The sequence below is a fragment of the Rhinoderma darwinii genome, chromosome 1 (genome assembly GCF_050947455.1).
Source record: "Rhinoderma darwinii isolate aRhiDar2 chromosome 1, aRhiDar2.hap1, whole genome shotgun sequence".
NCBI classification, from domain to species: Eukaryota; Metazoa; Chordata; class Amphibia; order Anura; family Rhinodermatidae; genus Rhinoderma; species Rhinoderma darwinii.
The window spans coordinates 403,840,415-403,854,768 of record NC_134687.1 but is presented as its reverse complement, the minus strand read 5'-3'; the positions used below and the strand labels follow the sequence as shown (position 1 = coordinate 403,854,768).

At 41.8% G+C, this 14,354-nt stretch overlaps 1 protein-coding gene across 1 annotated transcript in view; it reads right to left on the bottom strand.

The window, feature by feature from the left end:
• Positions 1-14,354, bottom strand: part of IPO4 (importin 4) — a 212,765-nt gene that overhangs the window by 156,931 nt on the left and 41,480 nt on the right. The window contains exons 4-7 of the mRNA XM_075828866.1: positions 7,773-7,814; positions 2,469-2,598; positions 1,877-2,056; positions 1,712-1,777 (exon numbers count right to left, since the gene is read on the bottom strand). Coding sequence (XP_075684981.1) covers positions 1,712-1,777; positions 1,877-2,056; positions 2,469-2,598; positions 7,773-7,814 — 418 coding nt within the window. The remainder of the gene's footprint in view (positions 1-1,711; positions 1,778-1,876; positions 2,057-2,468; positions 2,599-7,772; positions 7,815-14,354) is intronic.

The following is a 14,354-nucleotide window of genomic DNA, read 5'->3' as shown; positions in this document are numbered from 1 at the left end:
GCTTCTTTTTCCGACGAGCCGGTTTTTCCGCTCGCGGGAAAAACCCGCCTCCGCCTCCCATTGAAATCAATGGGAGTATTTTCGGCCATTTTTTGGTGCGTTTTCCGACGCGGTTTCCACATCAAAAAACGTGTAAAAAAAACTCAGTGTGAACTGGCCCTATAAGTTGCTTAAAATCACATAACACATTGTGTACATAGCCTTTAACAATCTTTTTTGTTCTACTGCAGCCAGGGCAGTGGGTGGGGCTCCTTCTCCAGCCAGTTGTCTTATGAAACGCAATACAGCAAGGAGGCACGGCTATGCTCCTAGGACACAGATTTCTTTAGATATTTCTCAATTTTATTTGTAACATGAGACAAATGGGATCAAAGGAAAGGAGGTGATGAATGGAGGAAGTGCTGGGATATAGACTATATGGACTAAAGTATTGGGACGCCTCTTATTCATTGAATTCAAGTGTTTCATTCAGTCCCATTGCATATATTGTATAATATCAAGCACCTGGTCATGCGGTCTGGCTTTACAAACATTTTTGAAAGAATGGGTTGTTCTAAAGAGCTCACTGAATTTCACTCTGGTATTGCGATAGGATTAAACAGTCAGTTACTGAAATTCCATGATCAACTGTGAGTGGTATTCTTGCAAAGTGGAAGCATTTAGGAAGCACAGCAACTCAGCGACAAAATGGTAGACCACGTAAAGTTACAGAACGGGGTCGCCGGGTGCTGAGGCGCATGACTCAATAACTGAAGTTCCAAACTTTCTGTAGCGTTAACATACACAGAAAAACTGTGCACCAGGAGCTTCATGGAATGGGTTTCCATGGCTGATCAGCTGCATGCAAATGCAAGCCTCATATCACCAAGAACAATTCAAAGTGTCTGATGGAGTGGTGTAAAGCACACTGCCACTGGACTATGGAGAAGACTGATGGACGAGTTCAGGTTTGGCAAATGCCAGGAGAACACTACTTGCTTGACTACATTGTGCCAACTATTACATTTGGGGGAGGAGGGATAATGCTATGGGGTCGTTTTTCAGGGGTTGGCCCTGGCACCTTAGCTCCAATGAAGGGAATTCTTAATTCTTCAGCATACCAAGACATTTTGGACAATTGTATGCTTCCAACTTTGTGTGAACAGTTTGGAGAAGGCCCTTTTCTGTTCCAGCATAATTGTGCCTAGTGCACAAAGTAACGTCCATGAAGGCATGTTTGGTTGAGTTTGGTGTGGAAGAACTTGACTAGCCCACACAGAGCCCCGACCTCAACCCCATCGAACATCTTTGAGATTAACTAGAACAGAGATTGCGAGACAGGCCCTCTCGTCCAACATCAGTGTCTGACCTCATAAATGCTCTTCTGGATTATTGGGCAAAAATTCCAGAGACACTCTCTAAAATCATCTAAAAAGCCTTCCCAGGAGAGTGTAAAGCTGTTTTGGCTGGAAAGGGCAGGGGGTGGGGGCAACTCCATATTAATGCCTATGGCATTAGAATAGGATGTCATAAAAGCTCCTGTAGGTGTAATGTGTAAATGTCCCAATACTTTTGTCCATATAGTGTATTTTTTGTGCATTTTTTAAGTTTACTTTCCCTTTAAGCTTGATAAAGGACGCTAGCCGTCAGAAACATTGCTGCTGTGACTATTGTGACATTGCAGCATCAATAAACATGAAGCCAATAAAAGTTATTAAAAATAAAGCATTACCTCATTAATTTGTATCAACTGTTTTATTGCTGTTACCAACTTTGGGATCAAAGGCCTCAGTAGGTTCTGAACAAAACCCAAAAAATTAAGAGAAAGTGAAAGTATGAATAAAGTAGTATTAGAATTACAAGTAACTTAATATGTTTGCCGATGCAGAGTACTTACAGTTTCATTACCAACCAGCTCAGGCACCATACTTGTGAGAGATTGAATAGTATAGAACAGCAAAGGTCCATTCTGAAGATCAGCAAGAGTATGGTTGAAAAGTTTGATTAAATCTTGGAAGTGGGGCCGAAAGATTTCAGCAGTGAGATCTAGAGCACAGCGCAGAACCAAAAGACCAACCTGAAATGAAGAAGAATAATTGAGTGCACACACTAATGCCTCTGGTTCCCCCACCCAGCCCTTACCAAGCATTCTAAAGCATGGTAGCACGGTCCGTAAAATAAATAAATAGGACATGTCCTGTCTTTTGCAGAGGTTTTCTACAGCCCGGACACCTATTGCCCATGGGCAATAGAAGTGAATAGGTTCGTAATTACGGTTGAATTCTACGGTCGTGTGCATGGGACCTCAAAGTTTACCAAAAGTAAAAAAAATAAAAAAAGGAAACAAAATAAAAATGTGGACCCCTTTCTCAAATCAACACTTACAACGCGTGAGAAACCAACAGTCAGATGTGCATAAGATTATCCCAAGGTCAAAGGTGGAGCAAAGCAAAAGCGGAAAACCAAAGGGAGTGTTTTAAAGGACATACCTGTCTCTGTTCTGGAATGTTACTGCGAGATGCCTGCAACACAAACTGGATGAACTGTGGCCAGCGCTCCAACTTCTCACTTCTCAGAATAACTGCTGAGAGCTGTGCAATAGCATAGCGAACTTTGTGCCTGAGACCATAAATAAGATATTCAAGGAAAATTCTGACATGGTGATTACATTTTTGTCCCAACCCTAACTTAGCCCTCATCATAATGCTGTTGTCCCAAAAGATATAAATAACAGTTCTGATGGATGAAATCTCCACTGTGGGGAGGGAGACAGATGACTGGATGGAAACAGCCATATATCATTTATAGGAGACAAGTGACAACAGCACATCACACAGAATGATGGAGATATGTTGTGGTCATCTAATGCAGGTATAAACTATACAATACTCAGGCAAATTCTAGAAGATATCTTATTAACCCCTTCAGGACTGAGCCTGTTTTGGCCTTGTGGACGCAGCCGATTTTTTCAAATCTGACATGTGTCACTTTATGTGGTAATAACTTGGGAATGCTTTTACCTACCCAAGCAATTCTGAGAAAGTTCTCTCATGACATACTGTACTTTATGTTAGTGGAAAAATTTGATCAATAAGTTCAGTATTTGTTTGTGGAAAAACACCAAAATTTAAAGAAAATTTTAAAAAATTAGCTTTTTTCCAAATTTAAATGTATCTGCTTGTAAAACAGATGGCAATACCACACAAAATAGTTACTAATTAACATTTCCCATATGTCTACTTTATGTTTGCATCGTTTTTTTAAACATCCTTTTTTTTTCTAGGACGTTACAAGGCTTTGAACTTTAGCAGCAATTTCTTACATTTTCAAGAAAATTTTCAAAACCTATTTTTATAGGTACCAGTTCATTCTGAAGTGGCTTTGAGTCGCCCAATTTTAAAAACTGCACCCTAAAAGTTTTCAAAACAGCATTTAGAAGGCTTCTCAACCGTTTAGGTGTTTCACAGGAATTAAAGCAAAGTAGAGGGGAAATTTACAAATTTCTTTGTCAGAAAATCCATTTTAATTCATTTTTTTCTGTGACTCAAAAGGTTTTACCAGAGAAACGCAACTCAATATTTATTGCCCAGATTCCGCGGTTTTTAGAAATATCCCACATGTGGCCCTAGTGTACTACTGGACTGAAGCACCGGCCTCAGAAGCAAAGGAGCACCTAGAGGATTTTGGAATATATTTTAGGCACCATGTGAGGTTTGAAGAGATCTTGTGGGGCCAAAATAGTGGAAACACCCCCAAAAAGACACCATATGGCAAACTACACTCCTCAAGGAATTTATCAAGGGTTACAGAGCATTTTAACCCCACAGGTTTGTTGCTGAATTTCGTATTTTATGGTGTTTGCACGATAAAATTACGTTTTTTTTAAAAATATTTCGTTTTTGTGTCGCCATATTTTAAGAGCCACAACTTTTTTATTTTTCCATCAAGAAAGTTGTGTTTGGGTTTGTTTTTTGCGGAACAAACTGTCGTTTTTATTGGTACAATTTTTGAGTACATTCGACTTTTTGATCCCTATTTATTAAATTTTTTGGGAGCTGAAGTGACTAAAAATAGCGATTCTTGTATAGTTTTTTTATTATTTTTGTTATGGCTGTCACCGTGCGGGATAAATTACATTATATTTTTATAGGTCAGGCCGTTTCGGACGCGGCCATACCAATTATTCTTAGTGTAATTTTATTTTTTTCTAATAATAAAGGACTTTATAAAAGGGAAAAAAGGCGATTTTTTAATTTTATTATATTAAAATTTTACTTATTTTTTAACTTTTTCTTTTTTTTCAGTCCCACTAGGGACTTGCAGAACCAATTGTTGGATCGTTGTTATAATACCCCACAATACTTATGTATTGCAGGGTATTATACCTGTCAGTTTCATACTGACAGGGGGCATATTAGGTCCTGCCTACGGCAGGACCTAATCGCCTTCCATAGATGGCAGACCGGAAGCCTTTCCGGTTGCCATAGCATCAATCGGCCCCCGAAATCGCGTAGCGGGGTGCCGATATTGTTGTAACAACTTAAAATGCGGCAGTCGCTATTGACTGCCGCATTTAAGGGGTTAATCGGTTCGGATCACCGTTGGGATCCGACCCAATGTTTTCCCCCAGTACGAAGGCTCCTAGTAGCAGCCTGTACTGGGAGATGCCGGCTGTCGGGAGCGCCTGTGTGTTCTGTTAGGAGCACATGTAGATTAATGGGCTGCAGGCACAAGGACCAGTGCTGCAGCCTATTAATCTACGTGGGGTGGTCGGGAAGCGGTTAATCAAAAAGCAGGAAAAAAGGGCAATGGTTAAAGTGAAAAACACAGTAGGTAAAAAAATAGATGAATTCTATCTACCGATGATTTATTTTTTGTGAGTCCTCTATGACAAATGCCCTTTGACCCGAATAGGAGCAGGAAACAGAAAGGTTAAAAGCCCCTCCCCTTGCTGGCTTACCACAGAGGGATGGAATGTAAATGTGCTGTCCTGGAGTACTCATGAAAACAGAACGATCGATAGGCTAATTTATCTTTTACACAGCGTCCCCCCATGACAGCACCACCAGAGAAATCACCAAATTACAGTATCAGGGAGGGACCACAGCATAGAATACATTTCTCCCGATTGCTAGGTCTTGGGAAGCAGCCACATCAAGCTTAAAGTGTTTAAAACCATACGGCTATATACGTTCCAACTGGCGATGCCCTGTGCAGTTGTCCTGTATATAAACGTTGGCAGCCTGGAACGGGGTTTAATGAGCGAAGTGCTGCTTCATTGTAAGCAGCACTGCACTCATGTCTGCCGTTGCTTTGAGAGCCCCGGAATAGACCCCCCCCTCCTGTAGATCATACCACCTAAGCTCCCTCTCGGAGCAGAATCCCTGGTCAGATCGCTCTGGCCGGGAATTACATTGCTAGAGGAAGCCCCTGACGTCTCCGTCCATGTATGGACAGTGACGTCAGGGACTTCCTCTAGTAGCGGAATCCCTGGCCAAAGCGTCGGCAAAGCTCTGGCCGGGGATTCCGCTCCTAGAGGGAGCCCCTAACGTCACTGTCCATATATGTACAGAGACGTCAGGGGCTTCGTCTAGCAGTGGTATCCCTGGCTAGAGCGCTCGGACAGTGGATTCCTCTCCTAGAGGGAGCTTAGGTGGCACTATCTACAGGGGGGGGGGCCTGGTGCTATCTACGGGGGGGTCTGGTGCTATCTACAAGGGGTTGAGCGATCTATAGGGGTGGTGCTCTCTGCAGGGGATTGTGCTATCTATATGGGTGGTGCTATCTACAGGGGGTTGTGCTATCTATATGGGTGGTGCTGTCTACAGGGGGTGCTATATACAGGGGGTGTGGCACTATCTACATGGGCACTGTGACACTATATGGGCACTACCTACAGGGGACACTGTGGCGCTATCTACATGGGCACTATATGTGTAGCAATATCTACAGTGGGCACTGTGGCACTATCTAGAGTGGGCACTGGCACTATCTACAGTGGGCAATGTGGCACTATCTACAGGGGTATTGCGATACTATCTAAATGGGCACTGTGGTGTTTTCAGGGGGTTGGTACAAAAAAAAAAAAAACTAACATAAAATTCCACTATTATTTTTAACGGCCCTGAAAAACGGGTGGCAAATGGCGGTTTAAAACGGTCACACGGACGGGAAATGGATTAAAATTTTGAGACACACTGATGCAAAATTGCCAAGAAAAAACGGATAGTTGATACGTTGTTAATTGCCCTTTTTTTCACGTTGTGTGACTATAGCCTTATAGCCCTCTTCCCTCTCAGCGATCCAGGCTGACAGAGAGAGAAGACAACTAATTGTTACAGAGCTGCAACAGTATATATTACACATTGCAGCACTCCAGCAAGGTACAGTAAAAACAATCTGTGGTTTTATTTGCCCATGTTTAGAGCCAAACTTTTTTTTAGAGCCACAGATTTTGTTTTTACTGGACCTTGCTGGAGTTCTGCAATCTTTTATTTTTCTTGTATGGTATATACACATGCATTTATCTATATTATATATGTATGTAAGTAAAAATTACAAAAAGTGTATTTTTTCACATTTTTTGTGATTTGACTGCTCATAATAAAAATTAAAAACATGGGATTAATTAAAGAAATCTAGAGAACGAAAGCCTCAAAAGTCTCGTAAAAAAAACGAAGTAAAAGTAGTTATGATATTCAAAGAGCTTGCAAAGATATTATCGTTTAACAAAGTGCATATCAAAAATGGAAAATTTGACCTGGCCACAGGGGCATTAATGACCCTTGGTCACGAAAGGGTTATTAAAGGATTGAGGATAGGACCAAGCAGCTGCTTGAAAAATCTGCTCTAGAGAGGCTGCAGGCCTTTTAGCCCAGAAGAATGTGTTTTAATCTTGCTATGATCCGGGGTCATACCGCCCCATTTCTTTGCTTAATAACGACATCAAAATTTTAGCAAAGATTTTGGCGACTTGTTTGAATGGAATAATGAATACCCTTCATTTCCTTTGCTGCTCACACTGTGAATCGTCGACACACTTGTAGCGGCGGTTCACAGTATTACAACCATTTCCCATTGAAGTGAATGGGAGACGGCTGTAATACTGTGAACCGCTCCTACAAGTGTGCAGACGACTCGCAGTACGAGCAGATAAGGAATAAATGAGAAAAAGCAGAGATCAACAGCTGGTGGACAGGGGTGTCGGGAGACAGACACTGACCGATCAGACATTGATGGCCTATCCTGAGGATAGGCCATCAGTTTTTTGGGTCTGGGTCTGGACAACCCATTTAACTTCTATTAGAGTTACGGAAACAGCCGAGCACAGCAAGCTCAGTTGTTTCTGGAATTCCCGGTAAACCCTCCAATGAATCTTTGCCTGGATGCAGCAGTCACCTCGTCTCACCCCCCTTCGAGAGATAGGAGCGTGTCCCAGAGTTGGGACCCGTATCTATCAGACATTTATGGCATATCCTGTGGATATGTCATAAATATCTAATATTTGGATAACCTTTAATTGCAACACTGGACAATATTACAGGTTGTAATTGCTGAATTTTACTAGACACAGCACAGCTTGTTTGGTGTTGTAGAAATATCACGAGCGGAGGCCCTAATTTCTCATGATTGTCAAGATCACACCAATGAGTCTTTAAAAGCACAGAACCTATTTAAAATAATAGAATCCGTTACACTTCCAAAAATATATTTGTGTATTTTATCCAGGAATAAAACAGCTTATTGTGTTTGCATAAACAGACTAAAACTAGTAACTAATAATTGTCACTCACTCTGGTTCCCTTGGAATAGCTTCAAGCAGAAGAGACTTCACACTGAATAAAGACAAAATCTGATTAATATTATTATTATTATTATTATTATTAATAAAAAAAAAGTATACATATATATCCGTAGATCAAAGCAACAGCACCAGGACTTCAGGATGAATGGAGAAGAGTTGGTTTATTCACCGCAAAGTGAGCAACCGAAATGTCACTCACTTTGAGGTGAATAAACCAACACTTGTCCATTCATCCTGAAGTCCTGGTAGTGTTGCTTTGGTCTACGGTTACCTTCACCCATTTCCAGTCAAGGGATTGAATTATCCTTTGTGGTAGCGTGCACATGGCTTGATTTCCAGCTTCTTAGGCATGCCAAGTTCCTTCAAAATATATATATATATATATATATATATATATATATATATATATAGACACATACACACACACACACACACACACACAGGATGGGCCATTTATATGGATACACCTAAATAAAATGGGAATGGTTGGTGATATTAACTTCCTGTTTGTGGCACATTAGTATATGGGAGGGGGGAAACTTTTCAAGCTGGGTGTTCACCATGGCGGCCATTTTGAAGTCGGCCATTTTATATCCAACTTTAGTTTTTTCAATGGGAAGAGGGTCATGTGACACATCAAACTTATCGAGAATTTCACAAGAAAAACAATGGTGTGCTTGGTTTTAACGTTACTTTATTCTTTCATGAGTTATTTACAAGTTTCTGACCACTTATAAAATGTGTTCAAAGTGCTGCCCATTGTGTTGGATTGTCAATGCAACCCTCTTCTCCCACTCTTCACACACTGATAGCAACACCGCAGAAGAAATGCTAGCACAGGCTTCCAGTATCCGTAGTTTCAGTTGCTGCGCATCTCGTATCTTCACAGCATAGACAATTGCCTTCAGATGACCCCAAAGATAAAAGTCTAAGGGGGTCAGATCGGGAGACCTAGGGGGCCATTCAACCGGCCCACGACGACCAATCCACTTTCCAGGAAACTATTCATCTAGGAATGCTGGGACCTGACACCCATAATGTGGTGGTGCACCATCTTGCTGGAAAAACTCAGGGAACGTGCCAGCTTCAGTGCATAAAGAGGGAAACACATCATCATGTAGCAATTTCAGATATCCCGTGGCCTTGAGGTTTCCATTGATGAAGAATGGCCCCACTATCTTTGTACCCCATATACCACACTATACCATCAATTTTTGTGTTCTAACAGTCTTGGAGGGATCTATCCAATGTGGGTTAGTGTCAGACCAATAGCGGTGGTTTTGTTTGTTAACTTCACCATTCACATAAAAGTTTGCCTCATCACTGAACAAAATGTTCTGTCTAAACTGAGGGTCCTGTTCCAATTTTTGTTTTGTTTTGCCCATTCAGCACATGCAGTGCGCACATCCTCATTGAGATGCTGCAGCAGCTGGAGTTTGTAAGGGTGCCATTTGTGAGTAGCTAATATCCGCCGAAGGGATGTTCGACTGATGCCACTCTCCAGTGACATGCGGCGAGTGCTACGCTGTGGGCTCTTGCTGAATGAAGCTAGGACAGCCATTAAAGTTTCTTCATTAGTGACAGTTTTCATGCGTCCACATTTGGGCAAATCCAACACTGAACCAGTTTCACGAAACTTGGCAAGCAGTTTGCAAACTGTAGCATGGGAGATGGGTGGTCTCGTAGGGTGTCTTGCATTGAAATCGGCTGCAATAACCCGGGTACTGCGTTCTCCAGACATCAACACAATTTCTATCCGCTCCTCACGTGTTAACCTCTGCGACATGTCAATGGCTGTAAACAAAGCGAAGCTTGTAAATAACTCATGAAAGAATAAAGTAATGTTAAAACCAAGTCTTTTTTTTGTCAGGTTTCTGTTGCTTTTTCACAGCCAGGATAGAGTAGCATTCTGCGCTTTTCTATGCAGCATAAACAAAACATCATAGTCAATGAGATCCATCAGTATCCACTACAAAATGCATCGTAAAGGACCTATCGTGGCTCCTGCAAAAACTGAACCAATGAAAGCAGTGTGAACGCTGTTACAAAATGCAAATGACTTATCAAGATACTAAAGAGTCCGTTTTTAACGTATAGGTTAACCTTGGGAACATCATTTTCAGTTTACATCAAGATCCCTAAAATGAACATTATCCTTGTTAATGCATTGCAAGCGCTGTGGCAATGGCACCATTGCAATAGTGACATTATTTGCATATAAAAAGCTGACCTGCGAGTGGGTTGGGGATAGTCCTAATTAATTTTATTTATTTTTTTAAACAGTGTATTTTAGTGTTTAGTGCAACTTTGTAATTTGTCTTTCTTAAAAAATTGTTTTACTTTTTAAGATACAGCTTCTATGTATCCTGGATACATAGAAGCTGTATCTTGCGCTGAAACCCAAATCCATTAGGTCAGCGGGACTGACTGCTTCCGTGACTGCGGGTCCACCTGTTATCAATTACATCTAATGAACTCAGAGAAACGCAAGACCCAATGTAACCAAAGCCATCAGTCTTGATGACCTGACAGATTCACCTTCTATATATCCGGGATACATAGAAGTTGTGTCTGAAAAATTACAATTCTTTTTAATAAAAACAAAATTACAAAGTTGCACTAAACACTAAAATACACTGTTTTTGTAAAAAAATTAATAAAAAAAAAAGCCTTTAAATGTTTACATAGCCTTTAACCCCTTCCCCCTGCTTGCATTCTGGGCCCTAATGACCAAGCCATTTTTTACGTTTTTCCATTGTCACGTTCGAAGAGCTAACTTTTTTATTTTTGCGTCGACATCGCTGTATAAGGTCTTGTTTTTTGCGGGACAAATTGTACTTTTTAATAGCACCATTTTGGGGTACATTGATTAACTTATTAACTTTTTTTGCGCCCTAAATCTACGTCGTTTACCGTGTGGTATAAATAACACAATAACTTTATTCAACAGGTTGTTACGATTGCAAAGATACCAAACTTGTATAGATTTTGTATGTTTTACTACTTACACAGTAAAAACGCTTTTTTTTTCAAAATTATTTGTACTTGCGTCTCCATATTTGAAGAGCCATAACTATTTTATTGTTAAAGAGGCTCTGTCACCAGATTTTGCAACCCCTATCTGCTATTGCAGCAGATAGGCGCTGCAATGTAGATTACAGTAACGTTTTTATTTTAAAAAAACGAGCATTTTTGGCCAAGTTATGACCATTTTTGTAATTATGCAAATGAGGCTTGCAAAAGTCCAAGTGGGTGTGTTTAAAAGTAAAAGTCCAAGTGGGCGTGTATTATGTGCGTACATCGGGGCGTTTTTAATACTTTCACTAGCTGGGCGCTCTGAAGAGAAGTAACATCCTCTTCTCTTCAGAACGCCCAGCTTCTGACTTACCTGCAAACGCTGATGCTGCTGCAGAATCAACTGTAGCCTCTGGTGCCGATGTGGCCGTCACGATGCAGGACCTGTGAGTGACGTCACAGATCTGCACTGTCAGAAGCTGGGCGTTCTGAAGAGAAGAGGATGTTACTTCTCTTCAGAGCACCCAGCTAGTGAAAGTATTAAAAACGCCCCGATGTACGCACATAATACACGCCCACTTGGACTTTTACTTTTAAACACACCCACTTGGACTTTTGCAAGCCTCATTTGCATAATTACAAAAATGGTCATAACTTGGCCAAAAATGCTCGTTTTTTAAAAATAAAAACGTTACTGTAATCTACATTGCAGCGCCTATCTGCTGCAATAGCAGATAGGGGTTGTAAAATCTGGTGACAGAGCCTCTTTAAGCCGATGCAGTTGTATGGGGGCTTTTTTTTTTTTGCGGGAAGACTTGTCGTTTTTATTGGTACCATTTTGAAGTAGATGCGACTTTTTGATCACGTCTTATCATATTTTTTTTAAGTCAGTATTAACAGAAAACCGCAATATTTCCATAGTTTTTTATTTCATTTTTTACGGCGTTCACCATGCGGGTTAAATAATGTAACAGCTTTATAGTCTGGGTCATTACGGACGCGGCGATACCAAATATGTGTAACTTTTTTGCTTTATTGTGGTTTTTTAATAGTAAAGCAGTTTGTAAGGGGAAAAAGTGGGTTTTTCATTTTTTTTTTTTCACTTTATTCAACTTTTTTTTTACTTTTATACTAGTCCCACTAGGGGACTTCACTATGCAATCATCCGATCGCTATTATAATACACTGCAATACTTTTATATTGCAGTGTATTACTGCCTGTCCGTTTAAAACGGACAGGCATCTGCTAGGTCATGCCTCTGGCATAGCCTAGCTGGCATTCACTACAGGCAGACCTGGGGGCCATTATTAGGCCCCTGGCTGCCATCGGAGGCACAGACACTCGGTGATCTTATCGCCGGGTGTCAGTGGGATGAGAGGGAGGGAGTCTCCAAAACCACTCAGATGCGGTGCACGCTATTCAGCACCGCATCTGAAGGGTTAAACGGGTGAGATCGATACGAATATCGATCTCACCCGGTCGAGCAGGGATGCCCCCAGCTCTCAGCTACCTCTGGCAGCTGAGAGCAGGGAGATTGGACAGCTCCCTGCTCTGTTTACTTTATTCTAATGCAGCGCTGTGGAAGGGGCGGCGCTGTAGAATAAAGCCCACTAATGACCGCCGTGAAAAGGCTTATCGGAATTCATTAAGGGGTTAAATTAGGAATTAAAGTGTATCTGTGCAATATGAGAAGATCACATTGACCTGAGCTCAAATCTGAGATCTGCCACTGACTTAAATGGACATTTGCTTAGAATCCTGTCAGGTGTTAGAGTACTTCCTGGAGACCAGAGGTGGTTCACCAGTATGAACCGAGGGGTCATTCTCACTGGAAAAGGTGCATGTGGCTGGCACATGGGGGAGCCATTGAGAGTGGCACTGTATAAGATTGACATCAATCTCTCACTTACTCTTCAAAACAAGGTTCCACAACATCTGAGGTATGTCATAAGGAATACTGTACTCCAGGGGCGTTACTAGGAAAGACCCCATAGCAAACTTTTGACTGGGGGGCCCCCCTCCATGGGTATCACACAACCCCCCCTTGTAGATCGTGCCTCCCTATAGATTCCGCCACACAGCGCCCCCTATAGTTAGCACCATACAGCCCCTTGTAGATATCATATAGCCCCCCTTGTAGATAACACCATGCAGCCCTCCCCCTGTAGATAACGCCATACAGCCCTCCCAATGTAGATAACGCCATACAGCCCTCCCAATGTAGATAACGCCATACAGCCCTCCCAATGTAGATAACGCCATACAGCCCTCCCAATGTAGATAACGGCATACAGCCCCCCCCCTGTAGGTAACGCCATGCAGTCCCCAACCCCCCAAAAAAAAAACTGCCTATAGTTTGTCTTACAAAAGACATGCATCCCCTATCCACAGGATAGGGGATACATGTGTGATCGCTGGCAGCAATAAAAGGAGAACGGGGGACCGAAAGTCCCCCAAAGTTCTTCCATGACAAACCTCAGACTCCCGGGGTCTGCGCAGTTCAATAAAAATTAAAGGAGCGCTGGTCACGCATGCGCACAAGCGTGACTGGTGCACAATTCATTTCTATGGAGCTGCCGACACAGACCCCGGAAGTCCGAGGTCTGTCATGGAGAACTTCGAGGGACTTTCGGTCCCCTGTTCTCCTTAGCGCTGGGTGTCCCAGCGATCCCACATGTATCCCCTATTCTGTGGATAGGGGATGCATGTCTTTTGAAGGAACAGGTATTAATTGCGGCAGGGGAAAGAAGGGAAAGACTTGTGATTCAATTGAACAATTGAAAAAAAACAAAAAACTATTTATACCCAAATTTTATGAATATTTAAAATTATCCAATGCAGGTCCAATTGTATTGTAGTGCAGATGACCCCCAATCCTACACTATTAAAGGACACAATTTTCCTCATAAATTGTATGTTATTCAATGTTGCTATCTGGCAGTGAATTAGTGTAAAACAACCAATAAATATTTCTGCCAAGAGTATCAGTGCAGGTTGCAAGGTAAGATAGTATCAATGTCTGAATGTCTCCCTTTTATATTAGTTGAAACATGCTTAGACCCTTATTTGTGTCTTTGTTATTATAGACACAAAGTGACATTGAGTGATAGAGTTTTAGGTCATGTCAGCCTGCTCCCTTGTATAGGAGCTGTAGCAGCTGTGAGCACGAGGAACAGTGCGTGACTTAGTGATCAGTGCCATCGCCGTGCTGCAGTCACTGAGTCAAATATCAAATCATCCACACTGCCGAAGACGGGAGGAGCGACAGGCAGCAGAAGAATGAAGTTCCCGGGCTGTGTGAGTGATATAAGCCGCTGACGTGATCCTGAGCCTCTCGTACTGTGAGAGGTTCTCAGCTGTCAGTGATGCACGATCACCTGATAGTTTCTCTTGTTGCCCTTCAGTGGCGTCGCGCTGTAGCAGCCATAGTGGTAGTTACGCCACTGCTGTACTCCCTAGTATTAATTATTATAGATATCAGAAGTCACCTTTAAGTTCCATAATTTGTATAAAAGCCCATGGCTGGTATGTACAGTTAGGAGTACATGATTATAT